Genomic DNA, 22,741 nt, shown 5'->3' with positions numbered 1-22,741 from the left:
TACTTTCATCACAAAAAATATGCTATCTCAATTTTAAATACATCAGGGATGGTAACTGTATGTTCATGTATACCCATCAAGCAGCCAGTTGGTATTGGACTGTGTTTACACACGGCAAAAGAAAGGGACGTTGAATGGATGAGGGATGGTGTCGAAATCGGAGCCGGAAACATCTTATTTTACTTGCCACGTTGACATGAGCTAATTATAGAATCGGTGAGTTCCATCTTCACGTCATCTGAGCTCATCTAATAAGAGAACTTTTTTCCGTTTACAGGTCCCACCTTGGAGAGCAAATCATTTTCCACCTGCCGGTTGAAATCTACACTCGCGAGTGAGATCTATTTTGGAAGGCATTCCGCTCAGTGTCCTCGTGATGGCTGAATCAAATACCCCAGGAGTTGGCTCCAGTGACGGACCCAGTGACACGACCGACGACAGCAAAGCATCCCTCCCGTCATCCTGCGACTACACCATCGGCGGCGTCAAAGTTCGATTCCCCTGCCGCGCGTACTCCTCGCAGGTCGCCATGATGGGGAAGGTAAATCCTGCGCATTCCTTTTACTAATACTTATACATGGTCCCCGCGTGAAAGAGTTCCGTCTCCTGCTTCGCCTGGCCTCGCTACAGTGTTGAGGTCCTCATTTCTTTTGAATCTTCCAAAATTTCCAATAAATTGCAGGAGATGCCGCAACGGTTACTTTTAAACGGAGTCATCCGCTAATATGAATTTCAATGCAAAAATTTCAGAGTGTAAAAATCATTCGGCATGATATCAACCTTAATGTCCGGTCGAGTGCTTTAGCCAGTTAAGCTATCGAGACGTCCTCTTAAACTCAGAAATGTTGGGTCTTTAAAGGAACAAGATGTTGTGACGAAATACCGTACATACAATGTCACAGGCATTCGTAGTCGTGCGCGACGCGCTACAGTCCACGGGGTTAAAGCCAACTTTAAATACTTAGGACCTCGAGGGATCCCGGTTCGAATCCCAGTCAAGGCGAATGATTTTTACGCTCTGAAATTGTTGCGTTTACATCCAAAGTTTGTTGGATGATTTGGTTCTATCCTGGAAGACAATTATGTTGCAAAAGAAATGCTGAATCCAATGGTAACATATAGTATTTGTTTTTGGTCTCCTCGGAAGGTGATAACAAGTCTTCAGCGCGGGCAGAATAGCCTGATCGAAAGTCCAACTGGTTCCGGCAAGACCCTCGCTCTCCTCTGCTCCGCCATCGCGTGGCAACGCACCGAGGCCGGTGAGTACACATTCCATTTGATGAGCTCATTTCATTCTTCGTGTAATTAATTGAGTACTCCTCAGGTGTGTGTGCGCGCTATAAAACTGCACGCGATTCCGCTTGAATTGCTTGCCGTTTGACTCACCAAAGGCTCGAGGAAGCATATTCCAGTTCTTTAAGTGGCGATTCCATGAATTCACGAGAGCAGTTGCGTAAGATAAATGACTGAAAAGCTTTTGAGGTTTTCAGATGTTTTCAAAATTAAATGTTTTTTTTATGATCAGAATTGGCTTACGCAGCTTGTTGATGCTTAAAGTTTGATGTTCTATCACAGCCGGATGGTATAGCTGTATAATTCTCAAATCGGCTCCCTTTACAATGGACTTCATAGTTTTATTTAAATTTAGCGTAACCATTGCATCTGAGCATCGGTCATTCATGAGAACATCAACTTTTTTACAAGCGAAAGGTAACTGCTTGATATGTAAATTGCATTTCCACGATTCGACAGGAATGCTGAGTCAAATCAACACCCGTATGTTCACCCAATGACCTAGAAAATAATACTGGATCGTTCTTTACAGCCCTTCTCTGATTTCTACATCTACATCTACTTAGCACCCCGCAAGTCGCCGCAAGGGCGTTTGGTGGGGGGTGTTAGGGCACCACCCGTAATTAAGAAAAAGCCGCATGCGAAAGCCACAAATTATGTAATTCACAAACAAAACATGGTATATAGGGCAGTAGGGTATATATAAATTGTAGGTCAAATGGGGCGTCTCTTCAGTACTCTTTGCCTCATAATTTAGTTTTAAATGAAGTGTCAGTCATCGCTAGACATATATACATTAGGTCAAATGACGTGAATCATTGTGTATTGGATTGAAAATTTAATATGGGATTTGACAATTATTAGAAAACGTTCATTGTAAAAATTCAAGGAACCATAATGTCAAGGAAACAATATTAAAATTAGTTGTTGACTGATAAAGTTTGAAAAATAAATCCGCTGAATATCGTCAATTCATTATAATCATAGACGTAGACGTAATTATTGAAACTGAAAACTGGTTATTCGCTGAAATCTCCGACAGTAAACTTTTCCCAAAATACTATTCGGTTCACGTATCGTAATTGGCAGAGTATATAAAATAGGGGGTGGTGATTTTACTACAGTAAATAACTCGTTTTCCAACAGGACTGTGATAAAAGTTTGGTAAGTGGTTGTTGGTCTATTAAAAGTCCTCAATCCAAAGACACTTTTACAAATTTACAGACCACCGAAGGATAGAATTAATTCTATACTAGTAGTGGACAAGTAAATAAAAAACTTCTCATCCCAAAACAATGAACGATACATAAAAATCAGGAGATATTTCAATGCCCTATTTATTCATTTGAGTACATATGGCTTTAAGACGGAGGGTAAAGACAAAAATAACTTCAATTCGTTTTTGAATTATTTTACGTATAACTCCACAGCTAGTCTCTTCTCCAACGAGGTGCATTAATATTCTTGAAATGTTTGAAGCGAACGTGCTCGAAAAGGTCTTAAATATGTCTATAAAAATCTTAAAAGAATGCCAACGTATTAATAAATGCTAAATTTTCCGTGTGGGATCAGAGAAAAGAAACTTCGAAGGAAATGTTGCTTGTTTAACAAGCAACATTTCATGTCTGTATAAAAAACAAGACGGAAGCTAGATGGCCCAACGTGGAGATAAGAAAATTGCTAAGATATTGAAAGTTATGAAATTCCAGGATGAAAAATTCACGGAATGATGTCTCTAGCAACAAACGGAATGAAGTCATTCACGCTTATGTCGTGGCTAAATGCCAAGAAAGAATTTAAAAAAGCGTTATGCGAATGCAAAACGAACATTTAGCTGAACGAGAATCCAAAATCATTGTAGGCCTTTATTAGGAAAGCTCAAGGAAAATTAGTCAACAGTTAACTCACTGAAAATCGATTAAAACGTGAGTATAAACCAGCAATTCATGCAAGACCGACCTATTGAATTCCTTCTTACCAAGTGTTGTCACTAAATTCCCTATGAAATATCTCCGATAGCTGATCGAATCATTTCCGCCAACCGATGCCTGAAATTGAAATTTCACGCATGGAATAGAAATTTTGCAGGAAAAAATTAACCCTAACAAAGCCTCCGGACCCGATCCAATGCCAGGTCGTATATTCAAGCAATTAGCGTCGGCTTGTGCCGTATCTAGAGATCATGTTTAAAAAATTCCTATTAGGTCAAAAGGGTTTCTAATTCCCAGGAAAATAGCGAATGAAAAATTTATTGCTATTGGCAGAGAGAGAGAGAGAGAGAGGACTCGAGTAATAACAGGCCTATTTTCCCTACATCCATTTCTTGCAGGTCTATGAAACATACGAATTAATTGTTAGTTTGGTAGTAAAGCATCACGATAGTGAAGAGTACAGGATAAAAAAACAGCACGGTTTCCGATAGGGTTGATCCTGCGACAGACAACATGCGCTTCTTTCCCATGATATTTTGTGCTCGGGAGAAAATAACATTCCGATGGGCGAGGTTTTTCCGTACTTTAAAAAAGCTTTTGACCAAGTGTTTCATAGCTAGCTTCTCATAAAGTTACGAGGGCGGTTCAATAAGCACCCGTGTTTGACGACAAAGGGCGTTCCTGAGGGAAGTTTATGTTATCGTCGTGTGCTGCCATCTATCAAACGACGGTGAAACTAATTTCAGACTGATATAAAGGCTAGTTTGGATTTGGCAGCCATTCCAGTAAGACCGTTTTCGTGATTTACGCTAATATGGAAAAAAAACAGTATCGTTCGGTAATTCGCTTTTTGTTTTTGGATGGGAAGACATGCGAGGAGATAAAAGCAAAGTTGGATGCTGTTTATGGGGACACTTCGCCATCTATGACCACAGTTAGATATTGGTTCAACGAATTTAAACATGGGCGAACATCTGTTTTTGATGAGGAGTGACCAGGACGCCTGGCAGACGTGGTTACCGAGGAAATCACTCAAAAAGTCCACGCCATGATTCTCGCTGATCGACGGACGAAAGTGCGCGAAGTAGCAGAGGCCGTGGGTGTGGCCGTGTGTGTGGGCTTGTAGAAACCTATGGCACAGAGAAAAATATCCTAAGCTGGATTGAAAACTTTTTGAGTAGTCGCGTACAAAGCGTAGTCATAGATGGTGTAAACTCTGATTCAGTCTTCAGACGTTCCCCAGGGAAGTGTCATCGGGCTTCTTTTATTCCTTCTCTACGTTAAAGACATTAACTCCGTGGTTGATAATGGTATAGTATTTTTATTTCCCTTCAATGCAGTGGTTTACAGAGATGTCCGAAGTCTTAAAGTTAAAGTAACTTTAACTGATGATGCAATGGAGTGTTGGTGCGGCACCTTGAATTTAGATGTAAATTTAAATAAAATAAGTGATTCAATTTTGGATTAACATATTGCACCAAAATACCGAAACAGAAAGTGTAGACATAGACTAACTCTCTTGAGTGAAACATGTACGGGTAATATGTGAACAGGCCACCAAAAAGTTAGAATTTTTGGAAGTCTTGGCAAAATGTGACGAGAACGTTAAAGAGAAATATTATCTTTCCTTAGTGAAATCTCATTTAGAATTTATCGCTGGTACACGGGATTCTCACAAAGTTGAATTGATTGCCAAATCAGATCACATGCAGCGTAGAGGTGCTGGATTTGTAAAAGGTTGTTATGATAAACTTGAGTGACGTGTCAAGATTATTCGAGGAACTAGGTTTGGAATCACTCACGGAGGGAAGGCTAAATCACAGATTAAATCTCTAGCATTAATTGGAAGTAAGTCTCTTTAACGATGGTGTTAAAAATCTATTATTTGTCCCGTCGTACTCCGGCTGGAGAACTCATGTAGAGAGATGAAGTATGCAACCGGCCGATTGAAATTATAATTTTTCTCACGACTGTATGGGATCAGAATCACTGTTGGTGACTGCACCAAGGAGCGGGGGAAGTATTCTTAATTGTACATGGCTAGTTTCATTTCTTAATTTTTCAGTAACCTTGTTTTTTGTATGTATTTCTTTAAACCTTAGTTATTGTTCTTGTTGATACTAAAGGCTTCTCTCCTATGCTTAGAGAAGTATATCTCACTTAGATACCGATAAGTATCAATCTGGCTGCATTTGTTCTGTAATGTATTACGTATATACGCACGCTCTCCGTTGAGTATGCAAGGAACTAAGTGGCTTCATTAAAAGCTTCATACTTCGTACAAGCCGGCTTTGTAATTTATCGCCAGACTGCTGCTGATAATTTCACCGAAAACGGTTTTATCATGTTCATAAATTCCGTAACGCAGGCAATATTTCCAAGCGCCTAGTCGAGCCTATTGATGGGGGTGAGACTAGCTGATTACATGTTTGAAACTTTATGTTCCGGATATAATGGCAACGTAAATTTTTTTTCCGGTGATAAGTAGAGTGGTGTTATTAAGTCTGCCAAAAACACGAATTACTATCGCAACTTTTTCCAGTATTTTCAGTTTCGCGAGGAAAGGTGTTTGGACGGAAGACGGGGCGCGAAGCAAGTTCAAACCAAAAGTGTTTTTAAAAATTTGATTTCACTTTATTTCACCGAAGGTAAGTGCCCTAAAACATTAGAGTCCTTGTTGCTCAATATTCACCCTGCTGATATTTATTATCAGTCCTCCAGTATATTTTTTTTTTTTTTCTTTCAAGTCTCTAGCGTAATCCCCACTCTTTCCTCGTAGGCGACAGTAAAAGTACGACATTTTTATCTTTTCCGTCGTATAATGATCCCAGTGTTACTGGTTTAGCTAGGGTTGATGAGCAACATGGTGTTTTCCTCATAGATCGTCTATTTAATATGTAGATTGACGTGAAGATGTCATCCAACAATGATTTCAGCCACTGGCAATGTGAAATTAATTCGCCACCTTCGAGCGCGGTTGTAGGGGTTTTGAAAATGCAGATTAGCTTGAATATTAAGTATCGACATTTTAAAATTTTGAGTAAATGATGGCACTTTTCGCCAAATATTCGTGAATTAGAAAGAAGTTTGAGGGAGAAACTCTTATTTAATTGTATAAAAATATGAAAGTCAACCGTCATTTGTTCCTATTTATCTTCATAGTAGCGTAAATTCAGAATGGTCAGTAGTGCGTCATAAAGTGCCCCAAAGCTAACCCTACATTCTGACATGGTTTATTCATAAACTTGGTCATGCATCGTAACATAACCGATAGGAAGTAAAATATTTTTATAAATTATGTTAGTGCCATGAAAGAACAGTATCATTAAAATTGTAACTTCAGGCTTGACTTGTGGAACTTATGCATTTCGTAAAGAAGAATACGAAGTTGTTATTTTGCAACAAAAACATTTTCTTCTCGCATTTTTGCTTTCTTTTCCGGTATTAAGACTTGTTCTTTTTTTTCACTTCGAGTTACTTTGGCAGGTTCCGGTAGTTCGAGTGTACTAGAACTCAAATGTAAATTTCGGCTGCTATCTTTTAAATCATATTCTAACGACTGTAACCATTAAGTTTATTTAAGCTCATGATATCAGGACATTTAACTATCTGCGTCCGCATTATTATGTCATTTTTTTGTGAGCACAGGAACTACGAGTACGTAACTAATTTCCTAAGAGATAACTGGTGTTACCGTTTTTTTTTGTAAATACGATATAGTGGAAAATAATGTCTCAGTATTGGTTTAAACCATCCGCTTCAACTGTTGGTTTCGTGCCTCCATCACCAACTTATTATTTGTAAATAAATAGACATCCATCATCACAGACGCAATGGTATTGAACGGTGATGAAAATTGCATAAAGATAAACTTATTCCGCTTGCTATTTTATTGCCATTCGATAAAAATACGGAAAATTAAATGGGTAACATAAAAGTTTGTGAAATTGGTAATAGGAATCATTTTGCCGTATTCCTTAATGCTTATCGCAGTTTATATTTTGCCTTTGAACCAACTTTTAGTTTATTTTTACGACGTAAGAAATAATTTCGGGAATATTGTTCTTAGATTCCTTCATCTTGCTGGGACTATGATGAATGAACATTCCTCCCACGATTTCAGGCATAGTGAGTTGCTTATTTTTCAGTTTTCTGTTCTATTTTGGTGATAAATAAAGTAGAATAGAGCATACCTTTTGAACTGGAGAAGAAGCGATATTTTACCTCGATAACACATTTCCTTCCTTGCACTCTGTAGAGATGACATTCATTAGCGAAATTAACGTGATTAAATTATGTGTGTCAAAATATGTTAAACCTAAATATTTGAAATATTTTTCATGTAGAAAATGAGCCTTCTAGTTAAATATAGGTACAGTTACATGCATTTGTTTGCGTAAGGCAAACAAAATTAATATTCCCTCCTACGGCAGGTAGGGACGTGGCTAACAGCAGCAAAAATAGGTTTCCAGAGTCGCCATATCTAATCAGTTGTTTTTAAAATATAAAATCAGCATATTATTGTTGTTTAAAAGTCGCCCTTTAAGAGTGGTTGGACGGCAATAATTATGGAGTGGTAAGGTTGCAAATAAAAATATATTTGTGGCCATTTAACTTAGGTAACGGAAATGGCTCTTTTTGCTTTTATATTAATACTCGTGACATCAACGCTTATTGTGAATGACGATTTTATTACTTTTGAGTACTTCGCAATACATGCGTTACACAAGTTACGTATTTATCTTTATTTCGAAGTGGTTTATTAGGATTGATTGTTTTATATACTGGTTCATTACCAGCTGGATTAACATTAATTTCTGGTTTTAATTTTTTGTCCTTCACAAATTCCTATTCGATGGAACTGATTGGCGCATACTCACATGCTTCATTACAGTTATCATTGCTTAATAAAATAAATGTTTATTGTTTTCAGGGAACGGTTGACAAGGACTACTCCTTGCTCAAGAAGGGAAAATCACATTAGCCATTAGTTTTAACATTTTTTTCATTGATTAGGTGAATGATATTTGTATGCTTCAGAGATAGATAGCTCGTTCAGGTACACAAAGGAAAATATTTTCTTATCCGTAAAGGCTTATAAAAAGTGAATTAATTAATGAAAAAACTGGGATAAAATATAATTTTCCTTTAATTTTTTATTTTTTCTCTTGATTTTTTCGGGGTAATTTCCGTAATAAATGGATACATTTCTGGTTTTGAGCTCTGGGATATATTTGTTGTGGAAAATTGATCATTGATGGTTGAATTTTATCTTCCAAAAATGGCTTTCATAAAAAACTGCAGGAGATGCCGCGATGGTAAATTTTTACGGTGTCATCCGCTAATATATGTTAAAATGCAAACATTTCAAAGTGAAAAATCATTTGCCTTGACCTTGATCCCGGTCAAGGCGAATGGTTTTTTTTCATTTTGAAGTTGTTGCATTTTTAGCTTTTAGGACTCTAAGCTTTCATAAAATATATCATTGTTTCAAAAAAGATTTTTTGTTTTTCATTAGCGCTACATCTTTTCTCCATCCACTGAACATTATGAGTCTTTGAGTTTTTTCGTTAATTATTCGTCTAAATGTAGCCGTAATACGGCCTATTGAATCCTACTGTTTCTCGCAGCAGATCATTTTACGGAAAAAGCATTCTTCGAATCACTATTCCTTCTTCGTGCATTTGAAATGGTTCCACGTTAACTTTTTAATTTGCCTTTTTTAACCTAGCCTTTCATCCATAATATTGTTTTCTCTCACCAGTTATTCAATATCACTACTACTCACAGTTTTGGTATGGAGTTGCTAAACTGCGCTAGATTCATGGTGAGAACAATGTGAGCAACATCGCCATTGTCTTAATTCGAAAAGTCCATAGGTTTGCTTTTATCCTTTCTCTCAGAGATGAGCTCTAACTCAATTTCATTTTTAATCTTCTTTTCTTATTTATCTCAGCACGTAATTTTTGCTACTCATAATTTTTTTCCAGTCGAGTTTTGTCCATTTTTGTCCCGTGTCCAGTTTTTTTCCATTTTTACGTAATGTTTTTTTTCTTCTCTCTTTAGAGATATGTATGTATATTGTCCTGTGTATGTTATCTGCATTTTTCCTGTCTTATTTAAATTTCCCTTTCTTCAATCGCAGAAAGCATTTACCCAAAGCAAGTTTCTTTTTAGCCGTTTCCTTGGCCAGGTTATTCTCATTTCAATCGTTTTGGGTGTGTAGCACTAATCGTATTGTACTGCAATGAAACATTATCAATTTTAGAAACCAGAGACATGCATTTATAATACACTTAAAAATATAAATTTCGTATAAATATGCTGTGTATATTTTTGCTATTGCTTGAGGTTGAATGCTTAATTGGAGGGCTAGCGCTATGTTCTCTTATGCATCAATTTTTTAATTGACATCTCATGACAATGCATACGGATAGACAGGCCTTTTTCGTCAAATTTTCCAGGACGCCGCTGGATAGTGATATTTCTGCCACACAACATTCCAGCCTGCGAGTTTGCATGATACATTATTAATGCTATTTTACAGTTGCGAAAGTGTAAAATAAGGCACTCATTTCCAAAATTAGACTCTGAAAGCACAGTCCAAGCATGCAAAAAGATCACGAGGCGTAACAGTTTACAGGAAAATAATCCGGAGTCACTGTATGCGGCGTAGGTGAAGACTCCGGCGCCCCTACCGTAGTGTGTGCGTATCTCGTGTTCTTACCTATCAAACCAAACTTCTGGTGTATTGCTGTGGTTTGATTTACGGGCTTAATAATTTAATTTTCTGTGTACCCCCATTCCATCTGATATCTCATTTGAATCGTCCTTTAATTAAACTATTCTCTCCTATTGATAAATATACATCTCCTATTTCATTTTTTCAATTGCAATTTTTTGCTCTTTGCAAGTATTCGTAAGAAAATGTTCTCACCCATTGTATTTACTCGTTGTTATTGGCATTATCATTAATTTATCAAACGCGTTTTTTTCTAAAGAAATTTAAAAAAGCGGTTTTAGGTTTGGCGAAAGGGATTTTCAAAACGATTACACGTGGTTCACTTTTAATTAAGTGTTTTTCGTGAAATAAGTACTCGACCTTGAATGTAAGTTTTATTCCTTTACATTTTAACCGTGACCGAATATGCACAGTTATGTAAAACGAATATCCCCACTCTTATTTCAATAGAGTTATAGATACTTAAATAATTCTCAAGCGAACGAGTTCACTAGTGGGAATTTGAACAACATGTTCTTTGGTAATAAAAGATATTTCTATTTTCTTGAACATGGGCTGAATTAATGCACTGATAGATCTTACGTAAGTGTATTTCTCGTATCCTTCCGACCCCGTACCATGTGAATGGAAACGCAATGAAAAGGCACGCCCCATTCCACCTCGAAGGCATAACGTCATTTAAGAAAAAATCCCTTTCCTTTATAATGCCTCAGTATTGCCATTCCTCTTCTACTTCTCAGTTCACTATTTGTCCAATTTTATTCGTTCATTCGGTACGCGTATGTCAAAAACTCTAACACACTTCATATCTTTTAAGCTGTTCCAATGTCCCATGTTTGGGAATCATAAGTGTCTCATAACCGTCACAACCGTTTCACGTGCTTTTTCTGCTTATTACGCCCATCGAACTTCTTCCGTCCTGTATTATACTGTTTTTGATCGTAATATATGGTGGAATGAAACCTCTTCCTCTTATTTCTCTCTCCTTTTGTTACGCCTACGTTTCCTTTTACATCGTTTTGCTTCCACGGAAGTGCCAGAGGCTCACAATTTCTCCAATATGTACATTTAATTTTCATGATACGCAGAATATATCCCCGAGTCGAGCGATGCAATTTAGCATTTGAAACAATGCTGAAAAGTATATTGAGCGGAAAAAAATTCAATGTTCTTGTAGCACGGAGAGCTTTAGTCAGGTATGGCATTTGGCATAACCATTCCATTGGTAGATTTCGGTCTCGTGTCGGTAAATATATCGCGAAAAATTGTTCAATATGGTCCCTGCACTCCTCATAGACACCAGTGAAATTTCAGCACACGGTATTCCCACCTTCCCTGCAACGAGAAACGGAAAATTCGGTCTAACTCATTGCTTGTGGTAGTAAACGATCGGTTAACTCCGCGTGAACATTACACACTAAACTGACACGCGTTACGGATATTTGTTTTATTTCAAAATCATATCGTTTTTGGCATGAGGTCCAAATATCTTTCTCCAAGTGTGCATATTTCGTGACTGGGTTTTTAATGTTTACATTGCGTTGTAGATTCGAAAAAAATATTACACCATTTTGCTAGCTCACTTGCACGCGTAGCGTACTTAGGAGAGCAAATCAGGGGTCAGGAATAGTTATATCTGAAATGCGTTAGTCGGCGCGGTCATACTTGCAAAAATTCAACTTTGCAAGCGTGAAGACCCTAGAAAAGACGACATAGCGATTGATCGGCCGTAATGAGAAAATTAGTGAAAACCGGTAAGTTTGAACTGACTTTTAGCAAAAACTGAACAATTTTGACATTTAGGTCGTTTGTTACAAATTTCGAGGCCGCCGTTATCTGTTGAAATGGAATTTCAATTAACTTTTAGGCATCGCACGCAAGTGGGTTTTCTTTGACGTCACCGACGCTTGTGCGTCAGCTTTCTCGAACATTCCCCGAAGACGTCTACGTCGGAAACGCGAGTGTGTGAATTATTCCTTATTATTGCCGATTACAATTCCTGTATCACTTTATATTTTGAAGCGTGTGGACGTTGAGTAAAATATCAATTTCGCCCCCCCCCCGCATTTTCTTTTCAAGTTCCCTCCGCGCAGGAAAAGGTTAAGCAGTTGTTCCTGGAGGAGAGCACCGACAGATCATGTCAAATGCGGCATTTAAAATAAGCGTGTTACTTGGTAGAGATTGAATTTCAGGGAATGAAGGAAGAATGGAAAGCAACCCGGTGTCGGTGTTAGTGTACTCTTTAACGAAAGGCGCCAAGGCGTCCACAGTTGAGCATCCCATCCGACAGATAGCGGACTACGCCGAAGTGCTCTCCGCGTCAACCCAAGTAGGGATTGGTATACCACTGAAAAAAACCCTAACACATTCGGGATTCGAACGCGGGGTCTTCGGTTGGGAAACCAGTTCACTAGCCTCCGTATCATACTTGTCCTCCGGGAAATATTAGGTTGGCATTATCGGCGAGCGCAAAGTATCACTATTATTTCTTCCTCTGCTCGTTGGCAGGGGAAAGACAGGAGTTGTGTGGTACAACGCCCACCATTGGATATCCGACGGATCGAACCAACTAGCATTCGCAAGAGATACGAACCGTGTCCTTTGAGTTGACCCTTTGCACTGTCCCCCAAACCAACCCGGCCACCATTAATCACCGTATCGGATGTGTTGATCCTTCGACATCAGTCATCTCGTCAAGATATGTGTACTATGATGCGTCGGGAGTTTCTGCCTGCTTTTATTTCTGGAAAGGTATTATTTGGTCTAGTGCAAAGAGTACATTTTCGTCCTCTAGATCCAATCGAGCACACCTCGTTTTGGGGCATCCGGCTCTCGGCTAGTGTACGTGCCACCTGAAGCCTGCACGTTTAGTTTTTACCTTGATTCGGGTTTTATCCTTTTTTTTTGTCGGCCACTTTCGTCGCTTCCGCCAGATAGAGCTCGACACCCCATTAGGAATCGGTTGTTCAGCCGAGAGACTTTCACATTAAGGACAATGCCCTAGTTCAAAAGACTAATTTTTCAGGTTCGTCACTGGCTTCAAGGAATCCTTATCAAATTAGCATTCACCACTTTCTCTTTAGATTTCATTGGCCATGCCTATGTCGTCGGTATTGAGCGATTGAAGTGGTTTCTGAATGTTTTGACGTCTGATATTTCCAATTTACTTGTTTTTTTAAGTCCCGTGTACTCATCCCCGCGTATCGTTTTCTAAAATTACGATAAGTCATGGATTACTAGCTTGCGTGAACATTATTGGTACATTTACGTAGAAAATAATTATTAATTTTTCATTTTTTAAATGAGTGGATTTTTTTGTCCTTCTCGTATTGCAATGGTAGCTCTTACGAAAATGGTGTTTTTTTGCAGATTTAATGTATCTGTTTGGGGTGGGGGAATTTGTTTGCCGAGTAGAGTATTGGACTGCTGACTGATGGTTCCCAGATCCAAATCCGTGTTCTGCATTTGGGCAATTCCTAAATCTAAAATCCAAGCGGTGCGCCTTTATAGTTGATATAACATTGTGAGAACACCAATTGCGGCACTTGGAAAGAACTGGCGCGCATAACTTGAAAGCCCGCCGTAAGGGTTAGTTCCGGGCGAGCTCTACCCTCACCCAACGAAGTCAACTTTTTGGTTAACTACCATATAAGGAAATAGGAAGGCTTGGGGAATTAAGCGTGCTTTCAGACAGGGCTTAGAAGAGAAGCAAAGAAAAATACTTCGTACCCAAGAGAGCCAAGGCGATGAATAATGCAGTGATGGACCTATAAAAACCTGTTCAGAATCGGTAGAATAGTGATTATGACTTAATTATGAGATTATGAGTTTCAACCATGTTTCTTAATGTGCGTGATCACAACGTTGTTGACGGGCAGCTGTATTTTTATGAAATATGGTGGTATGTTTTTCGGAAGCCGTTCAGTAATGCCAATTACAATTTAGCGATTTATTTTAGACATGGATATTTACAATGCTTGTGTCCTTGCACACCTCTTTCCTATATATGCATCTCCCTGCGAAATACATCAATTCCATCATTAATGTATATCATTAATCAATCATTAAAACCAACTTATTAAAATTACACGTCTTTGAAAGGATCTGTACCCTGTTTTACATTTGAAATTCATGCATGCGTCATTATGAAGGAGGGATACATAGCATTTTTCCGCCGTTAAGATGTGAAAATAATTGAAATTCCTCAGAAGCTCTAAGAGAAATTGCTACTTAAGAATACTGCGGTGTTACAGCGAATTCATTGCGAAATTCTTGCTTAAATGGGCGTCGTAATGGCCATCCCTAACTGGAGGGTTTAAAAGGAACAGCCGGATGTGAAGATGTAATTTTATTTTGCGCGGGAGAGATAGAAAAACGGGAGTGAGAAGGAAGTTGGTAACGGGCTCAGGAGAAAGGTATTCGCTCCCTTACATTTTTAATCTAAAAAACTTCTGAGCGACTTTGGCCGCGTCTGAGAGAATCGGACTCTCCTTCCCCGCCGCTGAAGAGACGCTCAAGAAATTGATTTTGAAAGGGGAAAAGACCTCGCTCCAATGTTAAACTCGTGTTCCTCTTTATCTCGTCCCGCTATCGAGCACATGATGTTGGTTATTCATCGCCAAGTGCCTCCGTGGAGCATTTGAGGGATAGTTAGCTTAACTGCGGCCATTATTTCAGAGACGATGGAATACATTTGCCTTAAGCGGTGTCTCCTCGTAACCTTGTGACGAAACCCTTCTCTTCCTCATCCCACCCACTCACTCTCCCTACTTAACTCACTCTCCCGCCTGCGCCGCCCACCACCCACCCACCCGCCCACCCCTCGCCGCAATCCTCCTCGCAAATGGCCGTGCCTGCCTAATTCCTCTCCACCCTCCGATGCTTCCGCTGTCGTCGTCGACTTCACCACCTCCGCCTACCTCCTCCTCTGTCTCCTCCTCCTCCCCCCCTCCCGGTCCCATTCCGCCCCCGACCCCTCCCCCGCGAACCCTTTCCCATCCATCCCGTCTGGTCGTCTTCCTCCCTCAACCCGCCCTTTTCTTCTTCCTCCTTCCCCCTCCGTACCCTTCCCTCTCTCGGGACCCCAGCCCTCTACACAAACCGTCCCTCCGCTGCCCCTCACCCCTCCCCACCGCCCTTTCGTCCTTTTCCCGAAAGCGGCGCAATTTATTTAAATTATGGCCTTCCCTCCACGCCCTTCCTTATCTCCCGCGGGAATCTCTCCGCATGCGACAGCAGCCCCCGGAGTCGGTGTCTCCAGCTTACGCCCCCGCCTCCTCCGACGTCTACTCCTTCTCCTCCTCCTCCGCACCTTCACCCACCCCCATCCCGAAAGCGCGGGCACCAACGTACACACAGGTACGCACGCACACTTGTGTGCACACATACACGGCGCGCGTCTGAAACGCCAATCCCCTCTGCTGCTGTCCCGTTTGCACCCACATCTCTCTCTCCCCCCTCTTTCCTCCCTCCGACCACTCTCTCGCTCTCCTTCATTCACCCTCACTTTATCCCCGCCTCTGTCGCTCCCGATTCCGCATCCAGACTTCCGCTCCCGTTTATCTCTTCCCTTCTGTCTGAGCGCCGAAACCTGCGTCTCTTGGCCGACCTAAATACCCACCACTTATTCTAAATCCGACGTAACCAGTGCGGAAAAAACACCTATCCGTCCTCTTTGAGTCTTGCCTCTCTACTTAACGCGCAACCTGGGTAATGAAGTCAATATTTCATTTACACGAAAGAGGAGTAAAATTTGCTTTGAAAACTGAAGAAAAACCATCTTCATAGTTTCCGGCCGCGGTTCTGCTTGCCATTGTTTACCCTCTTCGGCATTCCTTCCCCCTATGTGTGGCATTTTAATTAGGGTGTAGGCTGTAGGTTGGATGCTTTAGAGCCTTCGCGCGTTATGTTGTGTGGGCGTTTATTTTGTGGTTTTGAACTATTAGTTTATATTTGGACATTTGGATCTCTGCAGTTTTTCGTTGACATTTTGTGGATTAGGTGGAAGAAAAAAAATAAATGTTTTGTTTCTCATTTTAATATGTTCACCGTGCACCGTATGTTATGTGGCCGGCCATCGCAGGAAATGTAAGATTTTCAGTCACTCAAGTGTATAGAATAAGTCAAATCAAAAGTTTAAGTATAATTATTACCATGTTGCCTCGCATAACCTAGTGGTATTCCCAATGATACATGTAACATTGGAAATCAAACCAAGCCGTTATCCTTGGCTCGCTGGGTCTTCCCTATGCTGACGGGCTACTAGTAGTTTAAATAGTTGCGCGACTTCTGGAAGCCATTTAGATAGAGGTGTATCATCAAAGTAAACTTGTCTCGAGTGGAACCAGTGAGAAACCGGACTTCAGAGTTAAACAGAGCCGAAGTGGGCCATAATTCTTGTTAAACATTTTTCATGGGAGTGAAAACTCCACTCTAGGAGATATCCCTAACGTCACCGACCTGAATGACTTTTGACTTAAATTACCTGCTCGAACTTCACGCCAGGTCGAAGGATTTATTTCATACGATTCTCTTTATTCATTATTTTTATTTTGACATAAATGCACATAAGTTGAAGATTTCAGGCAACATAAATGTTGATTATTATGTTTCTCAAAAGTCTTAACGATTTCCACGGAGTACACCAGACCTTTTCGTTTCATATTAAAGGATGGATTGATTTGTTATGTGAATGTGTTCAAGAGCATTAATTAGAGATTTTCGCGAGCGTCATGTAGGTAACACTGAGTACACTATTAATAGGGGAAGTTTCCCATGTACGAGGTCATCCGGAAAGTAGTACCCGTTCGTGAAATAAAGACACAAAAGTAAATATTAACAAACATAAAAAATTTTATTTGAAAGAGGATACTTTAAACTCCTTCTCAACATAATCTCCAAGCAAATTAAGGCATTTGTCATAACGTGTGACAAGTTTCTGTATTCCTGCTGCATAGTCCTTCGCCGCCAGCTCATTGAGATACGCGAGGGACCCATCTTGCACAAATTTTTGCATAATGCAGATGGTGTTTAACAATTTCATGAACAATTGTTCGAGAAACATTGGGAAAATGCTCACAGATGTCATCAATTGTGACGCGCCGATCGTTCCTCACGAATTCGTCAACTGAGCTCACCAGTTGGTCTGTAATGACAGACGGTCTCCCCGAACGCTCATCGTCGTGTGTGTTCCCCCTCCCCATGTTGAAGTTGCGACACCACCGCCGAACAGACGACTCGTCCATTACATTGTCTCCATACACCTCCTTTAATTGGCGATGAATATCACATGGGCGAACGTTTCTTGCATTGAGGAATTTAATCACTGCCCTCACTTCACAACTGGCGGCGTTCTCAATTTTTTTAAACATTGTAAACAATCACAGAAACAACACAGGCAATGCTAGCGTCACGCAACTTGGCTCAGAGAAGGCAGACAAGCCACTGAAGCTATCTGACCTCGTCCAGCGGCTACTCGCGTCGTCAGCACTTCATGCGGCACGAACGGGTACTACTTTCCGGATGACCCTCGTATATATTTCATGTGAATAGCCCTCCATCATCATCACCGGTCATCAGTCCTAACATTGGTATGGAACACCTTTCCACCAGCCTAGTGGATCCCCCCCCTAGCGAAATGCCTTCCATGATGGCGTGAATCGAATTTAATATATGGTTCAAAATGACAAGCATTCAAATAGCGAGAAGTAAAATAATTTACTTTTAATAAAATTGTTTCTCAAGTTTCTGCTGCTGTAATTCTCCGAGCCTCAATACCGTAGAAAAGGAAATATAGAATAACTGTATAGTAAAGAACTTAGACCAACAAAGTTAGACATAGAAAAGGAACATGACGTAGAGAAAGATAGCTTTGGTCCAGGTATGCTCGACTTTGAGATAGAAAGGGTATTAAGGGAGATGGAACTGAATAAGGCCGTGGGGGTGGATGCCATTCCTTCGGAACAACTAAAAGGTTTAGGAAAATATGGGAGGAAGAGCCTATATGGGCTGTTTCGTAGTATTTACGAGGAGGGAATCTGGCCGGAAGACTTTGTGAGATCAGTGTTAGTACCTATTCCGAAAAAGGTAAAGGGCACATCATGTGAGGACTACAGAACAATAAGTTTGATATTGCAAGCAGCTTGCGTGGTCCTCAGGATCATCGACAAGAGAATGGAGAGCAGGGCAAATGACTACGTAGGGGGATTGTAAACATGAGTTCAGGAAGGGGAGAGGCACACTAGATGCCATTTCCATAATGAGATCACTAATTGAGAGGAACATAGAAAACAATCAGGACGTATTTGCCTGTTTCGTAGATTTCAAAAAAAGGTGTTTGATAGACTGAATTAGGAAAACCTTAAGAGTATATTGAAGAAAATAGGAATAGATTGGAGGGAAAGGAGGTTAATCCGCCACCTGTACATGTCTCAGACTGCTCAGGTGCGAGTAGGGGACGGAGAGTCCAGATGGACAGTGTTAGGAAGAGGTGTAAGGCAGGGTTGCCCATTATCACCGTTGTTGTTCAATTTATATGAGGAGGCAAGGATTAAAGGGGTATGGGAAGACCCGGAGGTAGGAATGATAGAGAAGTTTTGGGCGTTTGCCATTACTTCTCTATCTTCCGATGAAGACGGAGCAGAATTCCGTCGAAATGATCAAGAAATAACGTGTGAGTGATCTTTTTATGTGTTTCTATATTGTCTGTTGCTGTACAATTTATATATATATATATATATATATATATATATATATATATATATATATATATATGTATATATATACATATATATTTGATGAAGTTCTTCTACACATCCGGCCTTGTAATCCCGATCATTAATGGAGGAGAAAATACCCGCTTTGCCTGAAATATTTTACGAGTTATTTACTTCTGTTTTTTTATTTATTTTATTTATTTATTTATTTATTCAGTATAAGTCCGAAAACAGCGCATTCTGGCCTTTACATCGAACTATTAACAACGATAACAATGATCACATTTACAAACACCCAAGCCCTAGGTGGAGGAAAAGTCACCCAGGCGGGAATCGAACCCGCGACCCTTGGAATGGCAGACGAGGACGTTACCCCGCCGCCACCGGGGTCGGCATTTCCATCGATGGCTATCCTACTTTCAGAATAACAAATCTTACTCCGTCTTCTTTCTTTTGGTTCTACAGTTTGATCTCTGTATTTCATACGTCCATTAATTTTTGTTACTATACTAATTACATTGTTTCCTTGCGGTTACGGCAGCTATATCGTTCGAAAAACTCAATACACTGCTATTTCTCCGTGGACACCCAAGTCAAAGGCATTCATATGGATTTCAGTTATTTATTTATCGATAGAGGCGTTGGAGAAATAGGATGAGAGGGCACACATCCTCGGGTTACATCTTTCGATATTCATATGCCCTTTTTTGTAGCTCCAGGTTCAATTAAGGCTGACTAGTGTTATTGCACGGCTTACTAGTTCTATTGCAATTTTATCATAATTGGCTCATTTTTCTATAATTTAAGGCATCCCTACATTCTCAGCTATTAGGTGTATTTTATTTCATTTGATATTTTCGAATCCTTTTCTCAGATCTACAAAGGGCATGAATGTATGTGGGGGTATTTTATTCTCTTCTCTAAATGTCACGTTCGGGCCAAAAATTCTAACCTAAATGATTCTAGCACAGTAGTCGACGAGCGTATAGTGAAGGGGTACAGTTCTTATTTTTCATATAGATCTGCTGTATTTTTTTCTGGGGTTAGGAAGAGTTATATTCGGTGGATATCCACCGGTGATTTTCAGTTACGTTAGACCCAGGTGGATTTTTAGTTTCCACTGTGTCATCTTCATCATATTTAATAAGAAATATCGTCAATTGTCGTCAAAAGGAGCCTAGGGAGCTTTGGTTGTTACGGAGAAATGCGCAAACATTGGAATGCCAACTTCTAGGCATTGAAATGTCATCAAATGAGTACATGCTACACCGTGTTAATATGTTGGGTTTTAAGAAGAGTTGAAAGTTATCATTTTGGAAATTATCGAGGCAGAACAAAGAATTGCTGTTACCATTATTCAAAGTGAAATGATACCCGTAAATTATGGTTTTTTGTCGCTCTTTTCACTGTACATAACTCACTGGACAGTATTTCATTAATAAATTTTGATAACATGTTTCCTTTTTGAGGGGTGCTCGTTAAAAGCCACGGGTGTTTCTGTGGCCATATTATTTCTGTCGCAATTGCTTGAGAAAAAAAGTTTGAAGGGGAAAATTCAAGCAACTTTTTTAGAGCTTGTGCTATGAAGTTAGTCTAAAGTGAGGTAATGTACCTTTTTCGTATTGTTCACGAAATTTTTGATCGTTTTTGGTCGTGATATTTGAATGCATGGCGGGAGTAATAACTTAAATCGTTCCAAGAATCAGTTTTCCAGGAAGACCGAAGATCGGAAAAACTAGTAAATGTGTAAAATATTAGACAAATAACGCGGTCAGAAAAAAACTAGAATAACAGGAAATTATCTATTTTCTTCCGGCATTTGAAGAGAGCCCAATTCTCAGTAATCTTATCAGGAGTACCAATAAATGTGCAAATTTATGTAACTTACGGTCCGTTACCCCGCGATACAGCCTATCGGGAAAATTGGGCATTCACGTAACTATCATAATACTTGTATTTTTATCTGAAATTCATTAATAGTACCAAGCCCGTCGGGAAGCTACCACCGTTAGCTATTATATCTAGCTTTTTCTACTGAAACCATGATTTATGAAATAATAATGATGTTAATTGCACGAAATAAAGCGGTTAATAATTTTGGGAGTGTACTTTTTCCCATGTGTAAGAAGTTATCGTTTGAAGGAATTATATCCAAATTCAGAACTGCCGACATTAATGCTGGCAGCTAAAATTTTTCCAATACATCTGTGGGACTGATCAAGAGTTCATCCTGACTCTCGTAGAAGTAATATTTTTTGGTGAAGTCACCGACCCAGAAATGTTGTTAATTCTTACATTTACAATGTTATTCATTCCAAAATAATTCTTCCATTTATGCGACTGTAGAGTTGAAATTAAGGGGCGTGGTAGTCCAGTGGGCAGAGCGCTGGACTTAAGACCGAAGAAACCGAGTTCTACTACAGGTACTCTGGGCACCCTCGGCTTCACCCAGGCTGTGTGATTTTTCGGGCACCAAGTGTTTCTGGAAATCCGCAGGTGGCATAGATAAAGGAACTGGTCCCCCAAGCCCCCAAGGACTTGTGTAGTAGGTGACCTCTACTCCCAAATTTCAATCCAGCCTTTCCTAATTACCGTGGTTATGGTTAGAGCCTTAAATATAATTTTGATATGTGGCGAACTTCTGGTTGTCAATTTCCGCCTGCACGCACGGTATTTGAGAGCCTTAAGCGGGCTGTGGTTCGAGCAAGGTTGATTTGCCGCTAAATTTCTCAAAAGTAGATCCATAAACCACCAGTGGCCCGACCGAGCTTATCTATCATGGATTTATTTATCTAAAAAAAACAAGCAAAAAATGCAAACCTTTTAGTGGCTTTTTATGCGACAGTAAACCAGTTACATATCTCTGAATGTGTACTTTTCAATGGAATATGATTTAGAAAGTATTTTATTCACGATGTCAAAGGAATCGTAAGGTGAGCCCTTCTTTAAAATAAATTAGCCTAGTATGTTGTGCCATTTTAAAGCAAATTGAAAATTGATAATACGCTGTCCCACTGCGAGGTTCCATGAGAGAGAAGCGCAAACACTCATTGTAAAAAAGGTAAATCCTTGAGTAGGATCCAATGATTGATGATAAACCATACCATTTTAGGGTGTTATACGTACACCCTAGTACTTAAGGTAAACCAAATATAGGTAAGCAATAGAGGGCGTCATTGCACTAGATGCATCCATCCGTACGTTTAGAGGTTAGGTGGAAGAATGGACTATCCAGTCTCAATCCCACCCCCAATCCCATATGGTGGTTTAATTATTATTATTATCCGCCTATTCGTCCATGTTATGTCGTTGTGTGAAACAGTATTTTGTCCGTGCTTGGATCTTGAGGAAGGGGGCTAGAATGTCATGAATTAGTTGGTATTTTTTCATTAAGCGCGCCTAGTTTTTGTGAATTTGATAAAAATAAATTACTGACATGAGAAATTCAGTGGATATGATTCGGTGAATTATTGTCGTTTTTTTTATTTTCGCGGTTACTGATGAACCTCCTTTTATTTAGACTGAAACCTCCATTATCGTCTGCTTCCAAAATTCGATTTGCTGTTAATTCCTCTCCAAGATTCGATAGCGTGTTCCCCCGAATAGCGACCCCATTGTATATGGAAGTGTAAACGTTATAATGAACCAAGGTGTTACATTATTTTTCGGTAATAGTAATTTCAGTAATTTTTTTAATCTCTTAAACGGCACAAGGCACCACAAAAATACCTCTAAAAATGTTGATTTTATATTTTTTCAAATTTGTGTGCTACAAAATGATGGATTTGGTTATAATATTCTCGCTTATGATTTCACACAGTTTATTGTTCTCAAATTTACTTTAAAGATAATTTTCACTTCTTATGTTTTGCATTTTTGATAAACGAATTAATTGGAATTAATTACCCTTTTAAAAACTTGTCTCTATTTTCTTATCGGGGAAGAACTAGATAATTTGAATTTGTGCCATTCTCCTGGATATTTGAGATTAAACTCCTCTAAGTTACGGTGTGACAGGAATGTCATTAAGATGTTCGCGTTTATATTCCTATCTAGATTTT

General features: G+C 39.5%; 1 protein-coding gene across 1 annotated transcript in view; it reads left to right on the top strand.

Annotated features, from left to right (window-relative positions):
* Nucleotides 1–314: 314 nt before the first annotated feature.
* Nucleotides 315–22,741, top strand: part of LOC139693976 (Fanconi anemia group J protein homolog) — a 646,712-nt gene continuing 624,285 nt past the window's right edge. Inside the window, exons 1-2 of the mRNA XM_071592353.1 lie at nt 315–541; nt 1,148–1,259. Of these exons, the coding sequence (XP_071448454.1) occupies nt 377–541; nt 1,148–1,259 (277 nt within the window). The 5' untranslated portion in view covers nt 315–376. The remainder of the gene's footprint in view (nt 542–1,147; nt 1,260–22,741) is intronic.

The sequence above is a fragment of the Hetaerina americana genome, unplaced genomic scaffold (assembly GCF_022747635.1).
Source record: "Hetaerina americana unplaced genomic scaffold, ioHetAmer1.1.p SCAF_5, whole genome shotgun sequence".
NCBI classification, from domain to species: Eukaryota; Metazoa; Arthropoda; class Insecta; order Odonata; family Calopterygidae; genus Hetaerina; species Hetaerina americana.
This window is presented reverse-complemented; position numbering and strand designations above follow the sequence as displayed.